The sequence below is a fragment of the Mustela putorius genome, unplaced genomic scaffold, assembly GCF_011764305.1.
Source record: "Mustela putorius furo isolate JIRA1106 unplaced genomic scaffold, ASM1176430v1.1 tig00537227_pilon_pilon_pilon, whole genome shotgun sequence".
Taxonomy (NCBI): Eukaryota; Metazoa; Chordata; class Mammalia; order Carnivora; family Mustelidae; genus Mustela; species Mustela putorius.
In genome coordinates, this window is record NW_025422368.1 from 14,279,133 (window position 1) to 14,304,094 (window position 24,962).

Sequence of the window (24,962 nt, forward strand, 5' to 3'; positions counted from 1 at the left end):
AGAAAGGACAGTGTGGCAAAGAGTTAATAATCTACATGAAGGGCACATGGGTGTATACAGTGCTATTCATTCAACTTTCCTAGAGACTTAAACATTTTAAAAATAAAAATTTTTCCAAGAAATACATCTAAATGTAATAATGCTTATTTCCATGTGCTAAAATTATGGGTAGTTTTTATTTATTATTATTTATTTTAATTTTTTATACTTAGAAATTTTCTATAATGAACATATATGATTGTCATCATTTAAAAACATAGCCGGGGGTGCACCTCCGTGGCTCAGTGGGTTAAAGCCTCTGCCTTCAGCTCAGGCCATGATCCCAGGATCCTGGCATGGAGCCCTGCATCGGGCTCTCTGCTCAGCGGGGAGCCTGCTTCCTCCTCTCTCTCTGCCTGCCTCTCTGCCTCCTTGTGATCTCTGTCTGTCAAATCAATAAATAAATAAATAAATTTTTTTAAAAAATAGCCAGGTAAATAAACAAAGTATGAGTTCATAGCCTTCAAGATGTCAATGGCTGAATTTGGAAAGTGTTCTGTTTGACCGAGCTTACAATCAGAAGACGAAGCGCAGCAGTCCTTCACCAGGCTGGAAGGACGTGAAGAATCAGAAAGATGGAAGGTCAGATTTGAGCATGACAGTCCCTATTGTACTGTTAATATTCTCCAGTTAACATGTTGTCACATTTGTTCATACTCTTTCTACAAACACACACACTCACCATTTTCCCATTATCTGCCTGCCGCTATATACAGAGATATATAATAGCCGTTTTCTTAGAAAAAGAACATTTTCCTACAAAGCCATAATATCACACTCACACTCTAAGCTCAAGAACTGTGTTAGTAATTAGGACAGCTCTTAAACAGATCCCTAATAACTGTTATATAAACATATAACAACAGCTCCTAATTCAATTGTTATAGGTTTTATAGATACTTTCTTAAGAAGTTCATTTGCTATGCCAAAAAATAACCCAGATGGGCAGATGAGGACTTTCCATTGTATGAATAACATAATCTTTCCAAAAATGTTGTGTGTTTTCCTAAGGCCACAAAGATAATGAAAGGTCAAGTCAAGAGTACTTACAAATAATGAGCTACTCATACATTAGCTAGTTCATCGACAATTTTTATGACTACCCTTCTAGAATTTAAGAGGGATTTTGGAGGTTACTATCAATCTCATGCAATTTATTATTCATCCAGCACATTTTGGGGGTATCTATTAGAACAAGTTACTATTCAGAGATGATTAAACCTTTCAGTCTATTTTTTTCCCTTGCTAAATTTACTCTTAGAAACACCAGGATTTGTAATTGTGGGAACTTAGAGCAGAAAAACCGAGGGTCACATAGTCTAAATTTTCATCCAAGGCACATATCCTTTTACAACAGTTTTTATCCCTCTAGGCATCAATCCACAGATGTTAGAGCTACGCAGAAGGTTAGAATTTTTTCTCAGTGAGTCGAGGGACACTAAGAAAGAAAATTGTGAGGCCATGGAAAGAAGTATTTACTTCAACATGGAAATGATTTTAACCTTCTTATCTTCTCCCTTTCAAAATAAGTATCTTCATTGACACAATCCCCAGCGGGGGAACATAATCCTTATTTATATATTCTGGAGGTATCTCAACCACAATATAAGGCACTTCAAAGTGCTTTTGAAATTCATCCAATGAATTTCTAATGATTTTCTAATTTCTTGAACACTAACAATTTCTTCTAATCTATGGAGCAGTAGATGCCTTTAGGAAATAACTCCCCCAAATAGTAAACGCTAAATGATGATCTGCCTGTAATCCATCAAATGGGCTGGTCTGCATCAACTATGTTGTCACAGATCGCAATAAAATGACATTTAATCAACAAAGCATGCAGAGTAACATGAGACATTTGTCCCCAATCCATGCCTTTAAACACAAAAATGCATACTCTATTGTTGTAATTTGTTTATCTAAAAAAGATAGAAAATCCATTTGAAAACCATGAATTTTAAAAAATACTGAGAGAACAGAAGACAGACTTTTAATAAATGATAATGGTGTGAGTTGTCTAAGAAAGAGAGGAGTAGCTGCACCACTCCATCCACCTAATAAGCTTTTGATAAGCCAAAAGTTTGAACGTAAATATAAACGCGTGAGGGTACTAAAGACGTATTCATAACTATTTCATCCCCTAATACTGCAATGCAAAAGGCCTTCCCAATCATTCTCTGAAGGTGGGTGGTAAGAGCTGAAGGCTGAGAGCTGGGCAAGGCACACTGTCTCTGGAGAATTTAAAAATAATAAGCAACTGCTGGCACTGGCAGTTCACCAGTGGGGCAGATCACCCCCATCATTCTTGTCCTTGGAGCAGCGCTGACAAAACATGTCAGGAAAATCAGACTCCAAAAAGTTAAGGAAACAAGTTGTTTACCTAAAAGATTCAAACTCTACAACAGCAAAATGCCATCAACAAGGTTGAAGAACAAACCCTACACTGGAAAATATTTGAATATATGGCAGGAAAATATTTGAATATGTAAGAGTCAACATGAACTAAAATCAGCTTTACAAATGAGTAAGAACAATGGACAAATGAATAAAGACACAAAAACGTACATAACATGAAAGGAAAAATATATGCCCTATATATTAAAGATTGCTTAGCCTCAAATAAAAAATAAGCAAATAAACACTTGGAAAATAAAAACATTAAGTTCTCACTTTTTGATTATTAATTTTGTGAAGAGTAAAAAGAACTACAAGTCCAGAATGGGAAGTGGGTGCTCTAATTTGAATATGGAGGGAATTTTAATTGACAAGCCTTTTAAGAGGCAATTAGTGTTTCAAAATTCAAAATATGCACTCCCAGCAATACCATGACTAAGAATTTAATGTTTAAAACATCAGTTTTATAAATGACAATTTTAATTTACAATTATGTTAATTAAACCACTGTCAATACATCAAAAAGTCAGAAAAAATTTAAATATACATCAAGATGTGGTTAAGTAAATTAGTGTACATACTAGCAATAAAATACTATGTAACTGCTAAAACTGATGTTTGACATAGAAAGACTGCATGAAATATTAATTAGAAAAAAGAAAACTAAAGCAGAATTTATAATACATCTATAAAAAACTTAAGCACTTCCAAATATAGATCTAGATATATCTCTGTATTACCAGACTGTTAAGATTTACTGCTGCTAGTTTTTATTAGAAACACATATTTTGACCTGCGTAATAGGATTTGCTGTTTTACCTCATGCCCTTCTGTTTTGCAAATCAAATCTTACTGTAAAGTGAACTAAAATCATGAGCCTGAGTTGCATCATCATGGAGACCTTCACCTCAAAAAGACCAAAAGGATTGGGGGGAGGGGGACTTGGGGTGTTAAGACCTAAGCTGCCAACATGATGTTTACCTGTCAGTCTAAACCATGAGAAGATCCTAAAAGCTCTTCTGCATGTACTTCGTCACAGGGGACTTTCCTGGAACTGCAAGTTCTTCCAAAATTTTCACCTTACATTTAACTAAACTTGTCACCACAGTAGTAAAAAGAATAAACTTTCAAGCTATTCAATGTCTTCACCATGGGAATTTCATTTGTGATGAAAATGAACACTTTTCAGGGGCGCCTGGGTGGCTCAGTGGGTTAAAGCCTCTGTCTTCCGCTCCAGTCATGGTCTCAGGGTCCTGGGATCGAGTCCCACGTCAGGCTCTCTGTTCAGCAGGAAGCCTGCTTACCCGCCCCCCACCGCCTGCCTCTCTGCCTATTTGTGATCTCTCTCTCTGTGTCAAATAAATAAATAAAAATCTTTAAAAAATTAAAAAAAGAAAAGGAAAAAAAAAAGAAAATGAATGCTTTTCATATTACCTGCCATTGGGAAAGGTTAGAAATAGGAACATCTCTTACATCTTTATGAAGGGGCAATATTGCCACACGATCTATAATCTAATATTATGAATGACCTATTGTGTTCATGGACCCTATTGTCACACTGAGGGGATACCTGTTTAGCATCAATGGCCCTCAAAGATTAGAAATGTCCAGTGCTAACTGAAATCCCAAGTGTATGTTTGTTCCATTAGGCTGTTCAAATAAATCTTTTAACATATGTCACTTCTTCCTCTAGCTAAGATGAGTAACAGGGACTAGAGTTACCATCCTACATAAAAAAAAAAAAAAAATGAAATACCAGGCAAAATATATAGGCACAGAACTGGACACTAGGCACAGAACAGTGATCCCTGAGAGAGAGCAAGCCTACAACGCGAGTCCTCTGAGAGCTTCCAGCCCACAGCGCAGGAAGGGAAATAAAGACAGCCTGATGCCCTGTAAGTAGACAGAGCACAAAGTTCAGGAAAGCAAAGGCAGCTAGAATGTGCCAGGCATTGTGTCCAATTCTTTATACGAATCTCTCAATAGCTTCCACAACAATCCCTGAAAAAGATACTGTTTTTAGGTACTATTGTTGAACCAAGAAAAGAAGGTAGATAATTTCTCTGGCCCCAGCTAGTGAACGGTACACCGAGAATTCAAAACTAGACCATCTGGGGCGCCTGAGTGGCTCAGTGGGTTAAGCCTTTGCCTTCAGCTCGGGTCATGGTCTCAGGGTCCTGGGACCGAGCCCTGCATCGGGCTCTCTGCTCAGCAGGGAGCCTGCTTCCCCCCCTCTCTCTGCCTGCCTCTCTGCCTACTTGTGATCTCTGTCTGTCAAATAAATAAATAAAACCTTTAAAAAAAAAAAAAAACTAGACCATCTGACTTCACAGCCTATGTTTCACAGATTCCAGTCAGTCAAAAAGTTCACCAAGTCTTATCTGTCTTTGTATCTCCAGACTCCACTGTGATGCCTAGAATGTGCACCACTGAGCAAGATTCACATTTACTCACTCTATTAACTTTTTGATTCTATTACAGGCTAATACTTTTAAGATCTCGAGTAAATACTTATCGTCTTATTCAAAGTTTTTCTATAAGTAGCACTTGCCTCCACTGTGATACAGTACCAAAATTTGAGCTGCCCCTCTATTCATGCAGGCAAGGACACTAGTTCCATGATGTAGAGATGGGAAATATTGGCTAGCAATTAAGAATATTTTTCAATGACTCCCCATCACTGAAAGATTCTATTATTTGGCATGATTTAAAAAGCTCTTCATGAGCTAGAGAAGTGTGATTCTGGGCTGTGTATTAGAAATATCTGTGCTTCAAACACCGAAGATGTTCTTGGCTCTTATTCTACACCAGTGACTCCTGATCTTGAATGCACACTGGAATTACCTGGAGAGATTTAAATAACATCGATGTCTGGGCTCCATCCCAGACTTAACTAGAAGTAAAATCAGAATCCCTGGGGGTGAGGTCCCAAGACTCATATATTTGAAAGTTCCCCAGGAGCTTCTTACTCATGAGATTGAGAGATTGAGGATTCCACTCCATGCCTGCTAAAATAGAATTATAAATTATATACCCCCCACTAGATACATTTTTAAAGAGCTACATGCTATCTAATACACAGGCAGAATTGAAAGACACTTACCCAATAACCCTCCATCCTCCATCTATCACCTAGACCGTAAGAATTTCTTGCAGTTATTTGAACAAGACAAGTCCTATTATACCTTACTACCATTGGCCTGGAATGTCTACTCTGGCTCTTTTATTTTTTTGTTTTCTCAAACTTCCAGATTATCCTTTAAGATATACTTCCAGAATCATCTCCTGTACGTAGGGAAGTCCTGGCAACTTACAACTCAGTTAATTACTTGATCCTTTGTGCTCTTATCACTATACCTTGAACTAGACCACCTACTGAAACTGACAAAATGCTTTATGATTATTTGTTTATAGTCCTATTTCTCTTGGCAGGATATGTGCTTTCTGGAGGGCAAAATTTACATTTATTCATGCACATTCCCCAAATCCATCATGAGAGCAATTGCTAACATGGTTGGAGCAACAGCAGTATGCAAAGACCTGTTCTATGCTATTTATGTGGATGATTTCATTTCACCCTTAAAACAACCCCATGGGGTAGGCATTATTATTTCTCATCACAATTTACAGAAGTGAACACTGAGCCCCAGAAGGTAAATCCTGATGAACACCATGCCACTAATAAGTAGTAGCACCAGTCTGATATTTGGCAAACATGCAATAAATTATTGCCAAAGGCATGAATAAATGAATAAAGAAATTAACATAATTTTCCCTTGGAGAATTATCATAACAATTACAATGTCAAAATAATTGGGAAGATATGATTCATTGTCTAAAAACTAATTTTAGAAATAATCTCTCAGATGAGCCTGCATTTTAACAAATGCAATGAGTAAATAAGGAAAAGATCCACATATAAAAATATGAGAAATTTAGGGGCACCTGGGTTGCCTAGTCAGTTAAGCATCTGCCTGTGGCTCAGGTCATGATCTCAGAGTCTTGGGCTCCCTGCTTCGCGGGGAATGTGCTTGGCCCTCTGCCCCTCCCCCCACTCATGCTCTCTTTCAAATAAATAAATAAATAAATAAATGAGAAATTTATGTTAGGTCTGACTACACATCATATAGTACACAGAAACATGTATTTTCTTTCCTTTTTTACTTTCAGACAAATATTGGTAGAGCATGTTTCATAATCTCTCTCAGATTATACTGTATTACCACAGAGTAATATTTTTAACCTAATCAAAAACAACTGTATTTCTATGGATGTTGGCAGGGTTGAAGCCATCATTCAGCACCCACCTCAGTCAACAGTGCAACTGTCACGGGACCCAGAATTGACTGTCATTTCTCAACAGGATATAATATAAATATATCCATTTGACTGAGTTAAAGTTGAAGCTCTCCAAGTTATTTACAGTTGAAAGAATCTATCCCATATTTACCTTTAGAAATGGAAACAGACACTGCACCAGTCCTTGCCAATAGCTGCTGTTGTTTCTAACTTGCATTCCACCTTTGATGCTACTTGGCAGGGGCTCTGCTCCCCTGAAGGTTAGATTTGCATCTTGCATGACCCTATAGGCACATCTAATTGGCCCTAAGCTTTAATTTCCTTATCTGTAAACCAGGAATAGTAATAAGACCTATGTCAGACCACCATAAGGATTAAATGAGATAATCAACCCACACAAAAGTGTAAGCACAAGGCAGCACCCTGTCTATGCCACAAAAGGTCTGCTCCCATTCCCATCTTCTCTCAGAAAACAGTAACGAACCTACTCTCAGATGCACACAACAGAGTGAATGCACCACAGTGAGGTCTACTATAAAACACACACACAGACACAGACACACAAGTTTAACAAATGCATGGTCTTTTGTTTCTCTAGAAGTTTCCAAGTGAAAGATTCTAATATTAAGAGATCCCTTAGGGGTGCTTGGGTGGCTCAGTAGGTTAAGCTGCTGCCTTCAGCTCAGATCACGATCTCAGAGTCCTGGGATCGAGCCCCTCTCTCTTTGTCTGCCTCTCTGCCTACTTGTGATCTCTCTGTCAAATAAATAAATAAAAATTAAAAAAAAAAGAGAGATCCCTTAAAAGGAAAAGACAGGAGAGGACTGAAATCGTATGAAAGGGGATGATTTTCTTCTCAAATGTAACTGATTTGGAGAAGGAGAAGTTTGGTGTTGGTGGTTAGCAGTGCTGAAAGTTAACTGTTATTTAAAATTTGAGGCTGAGTTTAGGGCTGAGACAATCAGAAGTTCTTTAGCAATAATGAATACAGTAATGATAAAGAAAAGTTCCAGGATATAGTGAGAAAAAAATGCCTATAATGTATTAAGCGGCCTGGGGGAAAAGAGACAGAACAGAAAAGATCAAGGCTTTGGGTTTCTCTGTCATGATCTTTGTTCATTGTGTATGTTACCGCACAATGATCAAGCAGATTAAAAGGATCAGTAACGAGTATCTGATTTGGCATGAAAAATCAACTGGATATTGAACTCTAGGCAGGTTTTGACCAAAACCAGGAAGTCAGATACTTAAAAGGAAGGGCCATGAACTCAGAGTTGAACTGAGCTGGCTGCTCGCTAGCCTAGCCACCTGAGAGAGGTGGCCCAGAACATAGTCCCCTGAGACCAGACAGATCCACTGTCCTAGGAGGTGGACAAAGCCTCACCAGTAGGATTTCTGCTGACCAACACTGTGCCTAGGTCGGGGCTGGAGGCCTCAGCTGAGTGGTCTGGCCCACCTTCGGTATCACTCAAGAGTCCGGAACAGATCTCCCAAGAGAAGACCCCTACCCTGTGCCCACACTTTCTAGGTGGGAGTGCAGGCAGCCTGTGGGATTCCATTCTAAGATTCTTCTTCCAAACCTATACTTGACAATGTCTGCAGTTCACGGTCGCATCATTTTGCTTTGTTTATTTTGATTTTTCAGTAACTAAGATTGAATATTTAAGCCTCTTTAAGTACGTGTTAGAGTTACATGTAATCTAGGAGAGAGATTTAGGATATAAAGCCAAATAGCCTGTGGATTCATTTTTCATTTAGATTGAGCTCTTTTCTTGATCACTTACTGGATGGCCTCCTCCAAGTACAGAATCTTGCTGACCCTCAGCTTACTCATTTTACAGATGAGAAAGTAAAAGCTAACTTTCAGCCTTGGCAAGAGGCTGAGATACCGTAATGTGTCTAATATACCTGGCACTGAGCCTGATACACAGCTGGTGCCCAAGAGATAATCACGTTATTGCTATTACACAACCCAGAGAGACTTGCAGCCAAAACATGTACTTTGAAAGGTTTCGGAGAGGGCACACACTACTTCCAGCATATCGCTATGAAAGACAAAAGAAAGGATAAGTATCTGGCACAAAAATAAAACCACACATTGCAATCTGGGACCATCTGCTTATTCAAGTTCATAAGTAGGGTAGGAGGCTGAAGGGGATGGTTAGAGAACAAACTCGGATTTTTGCCTTCCCAGATATCCTCCACTGTCTTGTTTTAAGCAAGTGTTTTAATTGAGCACCAGTCATCAAAACGATGTAACTTTATTTATGAATAACAAACTATATAAGATTTCTCTGAATATGGAGATGTTCCTCTAAACATAAGTCAATTGCCCAATTTTCTATATATACCTGCCCTTGTCCTATGACTTTTTCTCACTAATCAGAACCTAAGATTCTGATGAACTTGAGACTAGCAGGAGACTAGGAGTTGAGAAAGGGAGGATCCTATAGAGTAGACAGTAATGTGAAAGAACATGTCTAAACATACGACCACACAAACACAAGTACACAGGAAGTAGATTACTATTGGCAGAAAGTCAGTTAACAGTAGAAGTAGTAGGATTATTAGAATAGGCATGACAAATAGGGGTTGCGGATGACCCTAAAAAGGAACATTAGACTCGAAGGTAAGAAAACAGTGTCTGTGATTTCTGGAGACCATAAATATAATGGTATCCAGAATGGGAATGTTTCATTCACATAGCAACCATGACTCTTCTTGCTATATAGGGCCAAACAAAGAATCTGTACTATTAAGTATTGAAGTATTAGTGACTTAGAAATTTTGAAGAAAGAAAACTGAAGTGCAGTGCTTAAAGGTTTTAACTTCTGCACAAATCAGTAGGAAGAAAGTATGCCTGTATCAAGAACAGTACAATGGAAAACTCTGGCTCCACATCTCTACCTGAAACTCTCGGAGCCAGAAGTATTTAGGAATTTATAGTTTTTCATATTTAAGAAAGTTAATAATGAAGCAATAATATAATTACAGAAACTCTCAGTAGGATTGGGGCCAACAAACACCCTGTACCCAAATGTGCTGTATTGCTGCCATGAAACATACACATATTCACATGGAGTTTGAGAAAGAAAGATCATAATAAGCATCAAGTTAGTTCAGGTCAGATTTTGCCACCAAATCAGTTCTTAAAAAAAAAAAAAAAAATGGGATGCCTAGGTGGCTCAGTAGGTTAAGCATCTGCCTTCAGCTCAGGTCATGATCCTAGAGTCCTGGGATTGAGTCCCACATCAGGCTCCTTGCTCAGCAGGGAGCCTGCTTCTCTCACTGCCTGCAGCTCCCCCTGGTTGTGCACGCTCTCTCTCTCTTGCTCTCTCTCTCTCTCATTCTATGTCAAATAAATAAATAAATAAAATCTTAAACAAAAAAAAGTCTTTGGATTTCAAAGTTATAAAAAAGGGTTTGTGAACCTGCATTTGGTTTGCCTCATTTGTAGGTAAGTGTAAACAATACCTAGTGTAAAACTTCTACTGTTCCTTCTCACCACCTCCAGAACAACTAAATATTTTAAAAATTCAACTTTAAAAAATATAATTTGTCATTGAATAGTCTCTATTTTTTATTTGTTCTTTTCCCACCCCTGGAAAACTACATCAGTAAATCTTTTGTTGTTGTTGTTTCCCTACAGACTACAGTGATTAAAATCACAAAATAGGGGTGCCATGTAGCTTAGTCATTAGGTGTCTGCCTTCAGCCCCGATCGTGATCCAGGGTCCTGGGACAGAGCCCCACATTGGGCTGCCTGCTCAGCGAGGCACCTGCTTCTCCTGCTCCCACTACCCCTCCTTGTGTTCCCTCACTCTCTCTCTGTCAAATAAATAAATAAAATCTTTAAAAAAATAAATAAATAAAATAAAATCACAACGTAGTAGTCATGATATTCACACAAGCACTATCTGTTCAAACATGATAGGACACAGTGTTCTCTTGATTCTCCTGAACTTACAATGGAAGTCCCTGGTTGTCCATCCTGAAGAAGGAATTACCAAGCCAACCTTCTCACATACCTGGTGTGCCCTCCGACGTCTTTATCCCCATCCTACAGCAGTACTGAGCAATTCCATAGTCTGCAATCTTCGCAATGATGCCAGCATTGGGATAGAGGGTGAAGAGCAGCACGTTGTGGGGCTTTAAGTCACGGTATATAATCATGGCCGAGTGGAGGTATCTGCCAGAAAACGTACAGGTAGTGTCATTAAAATGTGTTCATATTATTACAACTTATGTCATGATTTCTTTAAATGTCTATGTCCATTATGCAGAGCCTTATATGTTTTCATTTCCTTCTATGATATCATGCCAGGGTCCTGGGATCATGACCTGAACCAAAGGCAAATGCTAAACTGACCTACCTGAGCCACCTGCGCACCCCAAGATTGTGCTTTTAAAACCAACCACCTGGGTGCCTGGGTGGCTCAGTTGGTTAAGCAACTGCCTTCAGCTCCAGTCATGATCCTGGAGTCCCAGGATCAAGTCCCACATCAAGATCCTTACTCAGTAGGGAGTCTGCTTTTTCCCCTGACCCTCTCTCCTCTCATGCTCACCCTCTCTCTCATTCTGCCAAATAAATAAATAAATAAATAAAATCTTAAAAAAAAAAAAAAAAACCTGACCAATAAACTAACACCAACAAAAAAGGTCAATGTTGATAACTGAGTGATTTAAACTTTAAGGCAAAACCAGTTCAAGCAAAGTATCAGCTTTTGGTGACTTTTCTTTTGTATACCTAAGAATTACATAAAAGGAATTCTGAATTCTCTCAAAGATCATTAACTATTTCAATTAGCATAAAATGTAAATATGTTAAATAAGAGTTGATCTTATTTTGATATAACTCCATTTAATAGTTTTGATGTTCACAGAACCATAGAGAAGTTTATCTTAGCTTTTAAAATTCTCTCTATTCCATTTCTCTTCTGATATTTATTTTTCTCTGACTGAAATGTTTCCTAAATTTGGGGAAAATATTTTCACCTTTTTCAATAATAACAAATCAACACAAAAAACCTATCCAACTATCAATACTGTACTCTGTTTGAAGATGTAATTTACTTTAAACCCAATTCCATTATGAATCAAGGTTAACAAAAAACATTTTGGACTGAAAGTTGGAACAAGTAAAACAAGGTCTTGGGAAAGATGATCTTGGATGATGTTCAAGTCACTCCCTTTAGAGACTGATCCAATCAAACATAAGCAGTAGAGTGGGACATTGAAGGCAAAGATTAAAAAGTAAAATAACATTTCAATCTTAACCAGGTCTTCTCCATTTTGGGAACACAGCCAGAGAGCTACCACTGTGCTCCAACAACTAAAGTCACTCCATTACCCGCTTTCCTTACTATTCAGAAAATCAGATTCTGCCCCTACCGCTCTGTCTTCCCTGCTCCATGATACCAAATTTGCTATAACTCTCCCCGTGATCTCACAGGTAAATTATGAGCTATCTTGAAAGGACAATTTTTTACAGAACTTAATGAGGTAAATTTAAATCCTTTGTTTTTGTGGCTTTTGGTTTGGGTTCACATCGTATCCCTAAATATTTACTCCATTACCTAATACCCATCACTGTTGGAGGGATCAGGTGCAGAGTGGCAGCAGTACTCTGAACCTTCCACCGCATGACGGCCTACAGTGTAGGTATCACTTAATTGCATCAGCTGAAGCAGAACTTCCTTTCTCTTCCAGGATGTAGTCAGGACATTTAACGTTAGGCCTACTCATTCTGCTCTACATATTTTTGGCTGAAAAATAAGATAAATGTACTAATGAAGTTGACCTTAACAATAAGTAATGGACTAGAAAGAAAAATTTACCAAGGGCTTACTGAAAGGCCATTAGCTACCCTTGCCTTGCAGAGGAGAAAAGCTGGGAGATTAAGAAGAAAAAAGTTAAAGCCAAGTCATGCATAATTGAACAGCATCCAAATCCTTCTTAATGCATGCCTCTTTCAGAATATTTATAGAATATAGACTCTCTCACAATACTTCTCAAAGGTTAAAAAAATAGTTAAACTTAATTTGAAATAATGTCAGTGGGAGGGAAAGATTAACTGGGTTAGTTAAAATGTTCAATAATAGAATTTAATCTTAAAAAGTGCAGTTTTAATAGCTTCTAATAGACTAGCAAAATAGCTTTTGATATATTAACAAGTACAGATCTTGCCTTACTGAAAATAATAAACCCATAATTTATGCATTATGTGACAATGAGCATTGCCAAATATTTTATTAAAATAAACTGGTCTAAATTCTGTTAGTCATTCTTTAATTGTGATTTTCATCAGTGTTGCTAGGAAACCCCTTTCTTTATGATTAAAAGTAAACTTTATCTCACCCTAAGTGAAATTATTCTAAAAATAAGATGCATTCATTCATTTAAAAAATATGTATTGGGCATCTAAGAGGGTCAGTCCCTAGGGGATATAAAACCATCATGAAATCTCTGCTTTTGAGGAATCACACTGTAGAAGGAGAGACAAGTACTCAAACAAGGTTACAGAACTGTGGTGAGTCTCAAATGCTAGGGAGATCAAAGGGAGAAAAACAGATGTAGAGATAGCAAAGCAGACTCTGCCACTAGACTGGAAGTTTTCAACCTTGATAAGTTAATATATATATGTAATCTCTGCCCTTCCTTCTTCAGCCCCTACCACCATCTTTCACAGAGCCAACTCAAGGAACATGTGCTAGAGAGGCCATCTACTGATGGTGCTGCTGAACTTGATCGTGGAGACGGTGGATGAGCAAATTCTACTGGAAAATGAATTCTGTAGGCAGACAAATCTGGAGAAAGAGAAGAATGACAAATGCCAAGACAGACATGGATGCCAATGAGAAGTCAAGACCTTCAGCATGATGAGAATGGCGAGTGAGGGCAGTGGAAAGGCAGGGGGATGGAGAGAAAGGCAAGAGGCATACACAGAGTTTTGATGCTACTCCAAGGAGTCTGGATGTATTTCACAGATAACTTGGAACTACCAGGGAATTACAAGCATAATTAGATTTTCATTTTCGGAGAAATATTCTGATAATTCCCTAGAGGTACTGGATCAAGGCAGCAACAGTAGCATATAAATAAATCGATGAAAAAGAGAACATGAAATAGTCAAAGACCTGGTGGCCAAATGGAAGGAGAGGGATAACCTTGATGGCACTACAGGGATCTTCATCAGCAAGCGGGAGATACAAGGAAAAGAGGAGATCCACGGTAGAAGAGAGCTGCAGAGAAACGAAACTCAATTTTGTAAATAACAAAACATAGAACCTTATGGGAAACACAGGTGGCCACATCAGGTAATTGAGAATTATGACTAAAAGCCCAAGGGAGAGGACTGAATTAGAAAAGAAACCTAATTATTGTAGGCAATACTGTAAAAGAATATGTAATGTGAAAAAAGTTCTTATATATGCCTCTAAGTAGCTCCATCATGTGATTTCATTGTCTCCTTCTACCTCTGCAGTTATAGTTTTATGCTGAAATATATTTGAGGAGACAACCCCTCATGTGGACTTTTAAAAAAATATATACTTAGTGCTGGTAGAAGACTGAAAGCTGAAATCTATTGGCTTCTTGTGGCCCAAGATCCTGAAAGCTGCCCTGACATTATGCTGTGAAGAAATCAGGAAATTAAAGGAAAGAATGCTGAGGTTTAATTTACTCCATTGGAAACTACTGCATTTGTTATTTCAAGTGGTGGGCATTACGGAAGACATGTATTGCATGGAGCACTGGGTGTGGTATATAAACAATGAATTCTAGAACACTGAAAAGAAATTTAAAAAATAAATAAAAATTTTTAAAAGGTAAAGTAAGGTCTCAGAGAACCAGAGCAAGTTATCTTAGAGATGGGGTCTTTCCAACAGTTGGGAATGAAAATGAGAAAGTCTTCATCTTCCAAATAAACATTTTGGGAATTATCCGGAAGAACCAGTGGAAAATTAGGATCTGGATTTCATTAAATTAAGGAAAGCAGTTGACCCATCTCCGAAACAGATGAGACATTGCTGCACGTTATCTGGATTAATTTAATACACGGTTCCCCCTGGTGTTCAAAAGCAGATATACCCAGCCAAATCCAACCAACCCTCCGCAATAATGTCTCATTAATAATCTCTATGTTCTTCAGTAGTTCCTGGATCTACTCTCTATAACTATCAAGTTATACCTTCTTGGTTTGGTTTTATTTGTTTATGAGTAGTGTTTATTTATTTTCCTCACCATCCATTCCCTTTACATTTCTGGAGACAGCCTGAGAGGAATCGAAGCAGTATTTCAGAAGGGAAGGAAGGGAAAGAAATTTGCATCCACTGTGTGGCTACATGGACCAGGTACCGCCGTCCTTCCTCTCTCTCTCCCTCGCCCCCTCTTCTCTCTCTCCCTACTCTCTCTACCGCCGACAGATATCTACTGAGCGCCGACTGTCCCATGTGCTACAGATCGGAAAGTGAACAAGTTGGCAAGTCCCTGTCATGGCCCTTCGATTCTAATGGCAAAGAGAGACAATGAAATGTTTTAAATGAAAACATAAAGAATACCAGGTAGTGATAAGTGCTATAGATGCCAGAGAGGTGTAAAGGAGGCAGGGACATCCTCTCTGAGAGGAAACCTGCAAGAAATGAGAAGTGAGCCAAGAAGATATCTGGGGCTCAGACACTCCTGGTCAAGAGAGGAGCTGATATAAAACCCCGGGTATATTTGAGAAACCTCAGAGGAGCAAGTGGCTGAGCACAGTGCTGAGAGAGTGAGACAGCAGATAAGGCGATAAACACTCGATCCCGCCACCATGGCCACCCTGCGAAGAGTGTGAAGAGTGTGGGGAAGAGATGAAAGCGAAGAGGACCGGTTAGGCAAGGAGCCATGACAGTGGCTCAGACGCCCTGGGTAGGGAGAGAGACTGTGTGAAGTAGCTGCCTTAAGATAGGTTTTGATGGCAGAGCTGAAGGTATTTGCTGAAGGATTAGGTGCAGGATGTGGGAGGAAGGAAGGGACGAAGGACGACTCCAAGGTGAAATATGTGCGTGACGGGACATGGGGCCAGTGGAGGAGGAGGAAATCCAGACTTGAATCTGGGATAATGTCCATTATCACAGAAGTCCTTGAAATAGGACATATTAAGTACTGGTCACAGTTTATAGACTCTAACAAAAAGAGTTTCAGAGGTGTAAAACCATCATTACTAAGTGTGTGGAGCAGTGATTTCTCCCAGTCCCTCTGTGTCCAAAGACCATGGCCTTCCCACCTCTTGTGCCCTCTGGTGCCAGCTGGCAGCAGGCTTGGGTGTGCCTCCAACAGTCAAATCACTCCAGTCCCTTCAGAAATAACACACCAATCTTGTCTGAGAATTATCCATGGGAACTGACACTTTCCCTGACACTTTGAAACTTCACCTACATTTTTTTTTAAGGGGAAGTAGACCACCACTGGGTTAACATCATGAGCTCCAGCGCAGGACTCCTGGGTCCCAACTCTTCTTTCACTACTAGGAGGTTCTGCATGGCCCTCCTACTCTTATTTTATGAAATTACAAAATATGGTCAGGGAAATGGTAGTCTTTCCCTCAAGTTGTTTGCGAAATGTTACTGGGGCATAATGTTACTGGAAAGTGCTGCTCTCCAAGCACGAGAGTAAGTTCGGGCTCACTCTTGTCACACACAGAGTAGAAAACCACATGACCGAATTAATTACCTCAGGCCATCAGCCACGTGTAGCGCAATCCTGTGCTGCAGGGTTCTGGTAAGACTTCCTTTGTCCTGCTGAAGCAAGCGGTCCAGCGAACCCTTGGAGGCCAACTCCATCACCAACATGCGAGGGCGAATCCCAGCCGCCAGCAAAGATATTAAGCTGGGATGGTGCAGGTGGCAAAGGACCACCAGCTCCTGTGAAAGGGAAAAACATTTACCCATACTACAGCCCCCGTGTCTCCTTCCTTAAGTGTCTCGACACTTTGAGCGTGGTTTTTCTCTGGGAAACTGGATAGACAGCAAGGGTTCCACTTCTTTTGGGGTTTTTTAGGATTTTCCACATATTCAGGAATAAAAGTCTTTTTTTTTTTTTAAATGTATATTGAATGAATATGTTAAGTTCTCTCTTTCCTTTGGCTCTGTTTTTCAGAAGATTTAATGCACGGACAGTCCACACTACCAGGTCCTGTCAGTCTTATCTAATGAATCCCAGTTATCAAAGAGTCGCCCTCAGCCCAGGACTCGGAGCAGCCAGTGCTCCTCCACTGCCCCTAGCATGTGAGGTACAACCTGCCTATCATTAGTGCTTTCCTGACTTGACAAGTTTACTGAGAGTGTCCAAGCCCACACGGGCATACGGTTATCACTCCTCCTGAGAACCCTCTAATAACTTCCTATTACTTTTGGATTAAAACCCCCTGTACTTACACCGCCTTCATGGCCAGATCTGACCTGCCCCTAGCCCATCTCTCAAACCCTCTGTCCTCTACGCTTCCTGCATCATTCTTCACCACACCAGTGTCCATACAGCTTGCCGCACGTGCCCAGCTCCTCCATTCCAGCCGCAAGGCCTTTGCCCATGCCAATCTCTCTGCTCTGAAACCCCTTCATCCTCCACACGGCCGAAGGCTTCTCATCATTCTGACCTTCACCCACATATTCTTCCTTCCTCAGAGTGGTCTGCCTGGAGCCACCCTCACTGAAGCAATCCCCAGCTGCAACAATCTCTCCCCGAAGAGTGAGAGATCCCATTTAACCTTGAACAGAGAGGTCTCCATTTCGACGTAATCCCTTTCCTAAGCCCACATCCTGTGAGGCTTCACAATCCCCTTTAGGATACTGTGGTCTATGAATTCCACACATACAGTACTCTATATTTCACTTTATCCTGAAACCCTAATTTAGCTGAAATTTATAGTTCATGGGATAGTAAGTTGATTCGTGTTTTAAACTATGATTTCTGCAGAAGCTCTGCTTCTTAACAACAGCTTCAAAGATGGGGAGTATCAGTGCAAACCGCCTTTTCCAGGAAACGACAGTGTGGAGAATTCTGAAAGCTGAAGAAGAAAGGCTGAATACCCTGAGCGGGGATTTTCCAAGAACAAAAGCTCCAGACTGCAATCATATTTCCTTAGTGGATAACAATCTCTCTTTCCTCTGCCTGATCAGCTCAGTTGGTTGAAACTGATGAGAAGCAGTCAAGTTCGGTCTGTTTTCTTTCAGAGGCCCAGGCAGAAAGAAGCCTAATTCAAATTTTCCATCCTCGAAAATCACTCACTGATTTCAAAGAGAAAGGAGCAGCTGACTCTCCTAGATCTGCCCCAGTTCATGACTACTAGTAGAATGACCCTCGAAATGCAGCACCAGATATGAAGGACTAAAGTACTTTCTTTTTCTTTCTTTCTTTCTTTTTTTTTAAAGAACAAGCACAGGTGCCTGGATACCTCAGTCGGTTAGGTGTCTGCCTTCGACTTACGTCATGACCCTGGGGCTCTGACCTGGGATGGAGCCCCACACCAGGCTCCGTGCTCAGCGAGGAGTCTGCTTCTCTCTCTCCCTCTGTCCCTCCCTTCACTTGTACTTTCCTCCTCTCTCTCTCTCTCTCTTTATCTCAAATACATAAACAAAATCTTAAAAAAAATAAAAAAGAATAAGCCTAACACACACTCTACTGTTACTATTTCTCCTATCATTTCCTTGGGTCACTGAGCTGCCTATACCCTACTCAGTCCTGTATACATTCTTAGTGTTCTGATTTTCAACAGGGTTCCCTGAGTACACTGCATAAAAGTTGAAACACATAGTAAAGAGTAATGACTAAGGCTGAAAAATCAATTTATACAACCAATTGCCTAAAGATTGAAAGAGACTGTGTCCAGATTTTCTTCACAGACTTGATTCTATTTATAAAATGTTTATTAACTTATTTCTAGAGCCACGGTATAACTTTTGATACCACTAATAAAATTACTCCAGGATATTTTACACAGACATGAAATTATTTTCATCATCCAGAGCAAATAATATATTGTAACTATTCTTTTTTTCTTTTTTTTTTTTTTTTTTTTTTTTGGTTTACACGAGTCATTTCATTTCAGACTTAGGCACAAATTACTTCTCAATTTTTTTAAAAAATAAGAATGACCAGATTAAAAATACAGTTGAGTTCTGGCATAAGATTACAGAATTCAAATTGGATTTTACCTTTACTCTCACTCCGACTCACTCTCTCATTCCTACTGTCAGAAAATAGAATAAATCCCCATGAGTACTCAATATCAGAGAGGGTAATAGAGTCACCATTGTTGGCTTTGCTTTCAATATCCACTCACTTTTCCTTCTTCCTAAGGGTTTCTTGATTTTTTTAAAGATTTTATGTATTTATTTGAGACAGAGAGATAAAAATAGAGAGCATGAGCAGAGGGAGCAGTAGAGGGAGAGGGAGAAGCAGACTCCCCACTGAGCCGGGAGTCCTATACAGGACTCAATCCCAAGACCTGGAGATCATGACCCGAACTGCAGGCAGATGCCCAACCATCTGAGCCACCCAGGTGCCCCACGGTACCTTGATTTTTGCTGAATTATCCAACCCTCACCCAAGCAGACCATGAATTTTGGGGAGAACTAACCCAAACCCCAACCCCTGGAAAAGCTGGGACTATTCTAAGTATTACTATCTGCATTACCATACAGATTGATTAACACAGGCCTAAGCCAATCAGTACACAGCACCTTCCTGAACATGAAGAATATGTGATTTAAGTAAAACCAAGAGAAATTTTTAAATGAGTCACTGTGTACAGGATTTGGGTTCCTCTGAAATACAAGACCTCAAAAGAAGTACCCTCTTCTCTTCTGTACTTGGGGTGTAACAATGATGCCTGAGACAAGAATTCTCAGAATACTGTCTTTTCTTCATTTTTCCAACAGGAGAAACAAAACAAACTTTTTTTTAACTCCATGAGGTAAAGACAAAGACGGGATTTCGTAACTAAACTCAGGTAAGCTAGGGAGAAATGCGGTCGTTTTGGATTTTCACAAACACATGCAAAACCAGAGTTTCAGGAGATTACCAACATCTCATGTAATAATATTATTGGATTTCTTACTTGTCTTAACAGTCTCAGTGATGTATGTTTATTGAAAATCTTCACAGCCACTTCTTCCCCTTCATAGGCTGCCCGATAAACAGATCCAAAACTGCCATCACCTTTTGAAAAAAAAGTACAAAGTACTTCAGTTAATCTGTTTAACTAGAAAAGCCAGATGAATTATATTGGTTCTAATTACATATGTTGTGTACATGAACAGAAATCTGACCCACCTGTTCTGTTGAATCAAGTCTCCTCCGATGCCCACTCTTCCTCCTTCTACTCCGTGAACTATGACACACCTAAAGATTTTGTTCCAGCCTTCCCATCTCGGTCTACATTCCCCCCACTCAACTACCTCACTGACTCCCTAACTTCATCGCTTCTGATAGGTTGAGTGTTTCACAGCCCCATCTAGAGCCACAAGCCACCTTCTGAACTCTGTCCTTTATTTACAACTTTGCACTGCAGCTCACTGGCGTACCCCCTCCAAATCTCAACCATGCTCCATCAGAAGCCACCCTCATCTGGTCTCAAGACCAGTTTTTATTCTACCTCATATAGCTCACTAAAACAATAACAACAAACAAAATTTTAAAACCTCTTTTCATGGTCATTCTAGAGCCAAAACTGAAAAAATCGTCTTAGTTCTTTGCCCCATGCCTCCTTTCCATTTCCATTCTCACCACACCCATTGGATGCCCCTTGGTGCTTTCTGTCTAGACTGTGGAGGCCTTCTGAGTTCATTCCCTCTGATGCAGTCTACCTCTCCTACAGAATCAATCTCCCTATAATTACACTTTTATTATGTCACTCTCTTGTTCAAAAACAAATTATTCTATGCTGTCTATGAAATGAGATTTCAAGTCAGAGACAAATCCATATTGCAGTTCCAAATTCTTGTGTTTCTCTTCCTGTCCTACTGTTCATTCTCTGGGCTCTAACCAAGTGGTTGTCTCGGTTTGGACTGCACAGGACATCTGAGCAACTTTCTAAAAATACCAATGTCTCAGTCCACCCTCAAAGATTCTGACCTAATTAATCACAGGAGTTAATGATCATTAGTATTTTTTCTTTTAATTCACCAGCTGACAGTAATGAACAACCAGAGTTGAGAACAATTGTTCTAGAAAACTGGAATAGCCAAAATTTCCTGAACATGCTTCAGGCTTCCATACCATTGTTAGGCAGTTGCTTAAAGAGCTCTGCAGCTCTATCATCTCACCCTCTGTGGAGTTTATCAAGTCTGTAAAGCACAATACATATCGAGATACCAAAGTCTGAGAAATCGACCATGATCAACTCCATGGACTATTACTCTTCACTGACACACAGTATATCCTTATTTGTATCGTATTTATGGTTCTCATTTAGTGCTTTGAAATACAAGCACTTAACTGACATAAGTGAATGATTCAGAAAAATCTACAGAGAAATGGAACAATGTTGAGAATGGTTATTTCTAAGTGGTGAAATTATGCAACTGTGGGAAGCTTAGATATTTTGTGGTTTTTAATATTATTGTTTTTGTATTGTGTATTTTCATCTCTATGATAAGTACTTGTAAGCATATAGTATTTTATGCTCAGAAACAATGTACATTTAAAATAAAAATAAAAAGTATTCATTTGAGTATATGTCATATTTCTACTATACGGTAGACATGTTAAAATATCATCTGTGGTCTACGGCCATACCACCCTGAACGTGCCCGATCTCATCTGATCTCGGAAAATACCATCTGTGTATTTTCAGTCTTGGTATCTTCCCACCCCTTCCTTCCAGTACTCAATAAATATCCAACTTCTAAAACCATTACTCAATACTGATGATACTGAGAGTTTTGGAAAGAAAAGAAAGCTATCGGATCAGTTAAATATTTGAATCAAAGCAAGACTGGGCAAACAGGAGAGGGAAAAGAGAAAGAAAACTCGTGGAAGGGGAAAGGAAAGAAAGAGTAAGACAGATGGACAGTTATTCTGGTTCCCCTCAACCTGGACAACTATCAACAACAAAGAAAAATTAAATAAGCAGAGAGAAGAAATATACTCTAAAGAGATATAAAAATTTCAGGTGAGAGTAGTAGAGATTTCTAATTTTTTTAAGCCCTTCCCTATTTCGAATCACTGCCATATGAAAATGGATCATGGACAGTCATTTCCCTCAGATGGCTAACACTAAAAATAAGGTTAAGGACCGTTATTGCACATTTGTGACAATGAAGTGTGAAAAAAAAACTTGAAGGCAAGGAAACCTTCCTAACCCCATCAGACCACACCACTGAAGTACCTTTCTATTATGGCTCTCTGGAAAAATAGTCCCCTGAAAAGGAAACATATCTCACAACTCCTCAGACACACAAAACCCTGTAACTGCGCACTTAAAATTTTTTCATAAAACAAGTCTATTAATATTTGCAAATCTATCAAAAAGTTCATATAGTAACTGCCATCTTAGAAGAAAGTGTTAACTGAAGGCCTGAAATTTACTCCTGCCCTATAATGAAAATGGCAATGAATGACCTCTACCACATTACCTCAGCATAAAAACACAGGGAAGTCTGTTTATAAAATGTTTTTAGAAGGATATATCTCATTTGTTTAGATCACTGATTCTCAGCTAGGATGCTGTTGTTCCCTTATCCCTACCCTCTACCTTTTGCAATGTCTGGAGACATGTTGACTGTCTTACCTGGGGATGGGGGTGGTGTGAGGATCTACCACTGACATCTAGTGGGCAAAGGCCAAGGCTGCTTCTAAACATCATAGAATGAGGGACAGCTCCCATAACAAAGAATCAATCAGTCTGAGACAGCAATAGTGCAGAGTTTCAGAAACCCTGATCTAAATTGTAAATGAACATGGAATGTATGGATTTATAGGACATAAGACTAGAGAATGGGAGTACTTATATAAAAACTTTCCTCTCTGTAATGAATGGAATACAGAACACAGAGGTGGTCAAAGGTAAAAACTTCCAGTTATAAGAGAAATAAGCCCCAGGGGTGGAATATACAGCATGATGACTATAGTTAACTCGGCTATGTAATATATATTGAAAGTTGTTAAGAGACTTAATCCTGTAAGAACTCAACACCAATAAATTTTTTTCTTTTATATCTATATGGGATAATCAATTTTAACTACATTCATTGTGGTAATCATTTCATGATAAATGTAGAGTCAAATCATTTCCTGTATACCTTAAACTTACAGTGCTGTATCTCAATTATATCAATAAAACTGAAAAAAACCCCACGGTGCTTCAAAAATGAATTTTGTAAACATTTCTACATTGTTCAAAAATTGTTCAAAAAATATCCATTCATATGAAACACATTGTATGCACTAATAAGAGATATTTGGGGGAGCTTTGTCTGATAGCTTGAGACCCCTTCAGAGAAAAACTACAGTGTGCCTGGTGCTTTCCTATACCCTTGGGAATCACAAGTCAAGTTGGGTATTGGTTAAGATCTAGGATTTGGCATTGACATTTCAGTATTTTGTGTTAACCCAAAGCATTCAAATTCATTCTAAATTTCTCAGCTGATATGAAGAATAAAGGTACAAGGCAGTTTCTTTACCTTTACATGTCATGTCCCAAAATTTGATATTCTTTATTAATGATTTTAATATACTGACAGATATATTTTAGGCATTCTTTCTGTGGAAATTTAATTAAAATTAAATGTATATAGATATAACAATGAATATTCCACAAAGTAAATCCAGAGCTGTCTTCAAATACTTTACATTAACTCAATCCCATGCTCTTCATGGCTCCCAGTGGCTTTCAAGAAGGCTTAGAACCTGAGTATATCACTGATGTAATAATGCTTCTCAATTTTTCATCCCAAACTGCTTTTTATGAATATTTTTATGAGAATTCACGCTTGTTATCCTGAGGAACAAAACTGCTCTTATGACTACATCAAGGTGTTCTTCCTTTACTTATTCTGTCTTTTCAAGACTGAAAAATGATGACATTACAACAACTGAAAATCTCCTTAACTGCCTCCCTCATTTCCAGCACTTAAGGCCAATGTAAGGATGTGTTTCACAAACGTGTGCTTCCACAGCAGCCCCATCCTTATCTCGAACCTCATCCCTAAGAATGTGTAAAAACCACTATGGTGAGTGCTGTAAAGTGTGTAAAGCTGGCGATTCAGAGACCTGTACCCCTGGGGCTAATAATACATTATATGTTAATAAAAATAAAAAATTTAAGAAAAAAGGAATGTGTGCAAAGCAAATTCCTTGTCATTACTTTTAAATAGATCATTCTGGAAAAAAACCATTATAACGAATATACGAAGACACTACAAACTATGACAATATAGTTGAATATTTTCTAGGTTATAAGGAAAAATTATATCCTAATTTTTATTCTTAAACCAACAAATATAGTTACCTAAGAGAAACTCAGGAGCTTGTTCAAATTCCAATTCATCATTATTCAACATAATATTCCTAGGCAGGTCAGCCAAAATTAAGTCAGGAGCAATTTGAGATATTGGAATGGTGAGCCTTGGTTGATCTGGATTTACTAGAAGGTCTCCTGAGAAGTACATAAAACACTTTTTAAGAATAAACTTTTAAGGAAGTACATAAGTTTGTACAAAAATAATCACATTTACTACAATTTCTAATCACTCTTTTAGGTTTTCTTACCAATCTTATTTTTCTCTAGAAAACCTAAGAAAGTTTTAAAGGTTTGATTAATAGCTATCTACTTAGAATGTTAAAAACGTATTCCTAGGTTCAGTCATTAGAAACTAGAATTCAGAACTGCCTAGGACTGACATCTGTCTAGGAAATAATCTATTCTGTACTTAAACCACATTCGTGAGGGCACTTATCACATGGTTAACAAGTTGCTAAGTTTTTCTATGTATTAGCCCATTTTTTTATGCAAGTATAATTAACATACAGTGTTATATTAGTTTCAGGTGTACAATATAATGATTCAACACTTCACTACGTTTCTCAGAGCTCATCATGATACGTGTACTCTTACTCCCCTGCACTTATTTCACACATCTCCCAACCCACCTCCCCTTCTGGTAATTACCAGTTTGTTCTCTGTATTTGAGTCTGGGTTTTTTGTGCCTCCTTTTTTTTTTTTTTTTTCTTCTTCCTTTGTTTGTTCTGTCTTT

At 38.8% G+C, this 24,962-nt stretch overlaps 1 protein-coding gene across 3 annotated transcripts in view; it reads right to left on the reverse strand.

Annotated features, from left to right (window-relative positions):
• Positions 1-24,962, reverse strand: part of LRRK2 (leucine rich repeat kinase 2) — a 132,258-nt gene that overhangs the window by 20,456 nt on the left and 86,840 nt on the right. For all 3 annotated transcript variants that reach the window (XM_004771843.3, XM_045073212.1, XM_045073213.1), the window contains exons 38-41: positions 24,218-24,364; positions 19,826-19,926; positions 16,441-16,631; positions 10,761-10,921 (exon numbers count right to left, since the gene is read on the reverse strand). In XM_004771843.3, the coding sequence (XP_004771900.1) occupies positions 10,761-10,921; positions 16,441-16,631; positions 19,826-19,926; positions 24,218-24,364 (600 nt within the window). The remainder of the gene's footprint in view (positions 1-10,760; positions 10,922-16,440; positions 16,632-19,825; positions 19,927-24,217; positions 24,365-24,962) is intronic.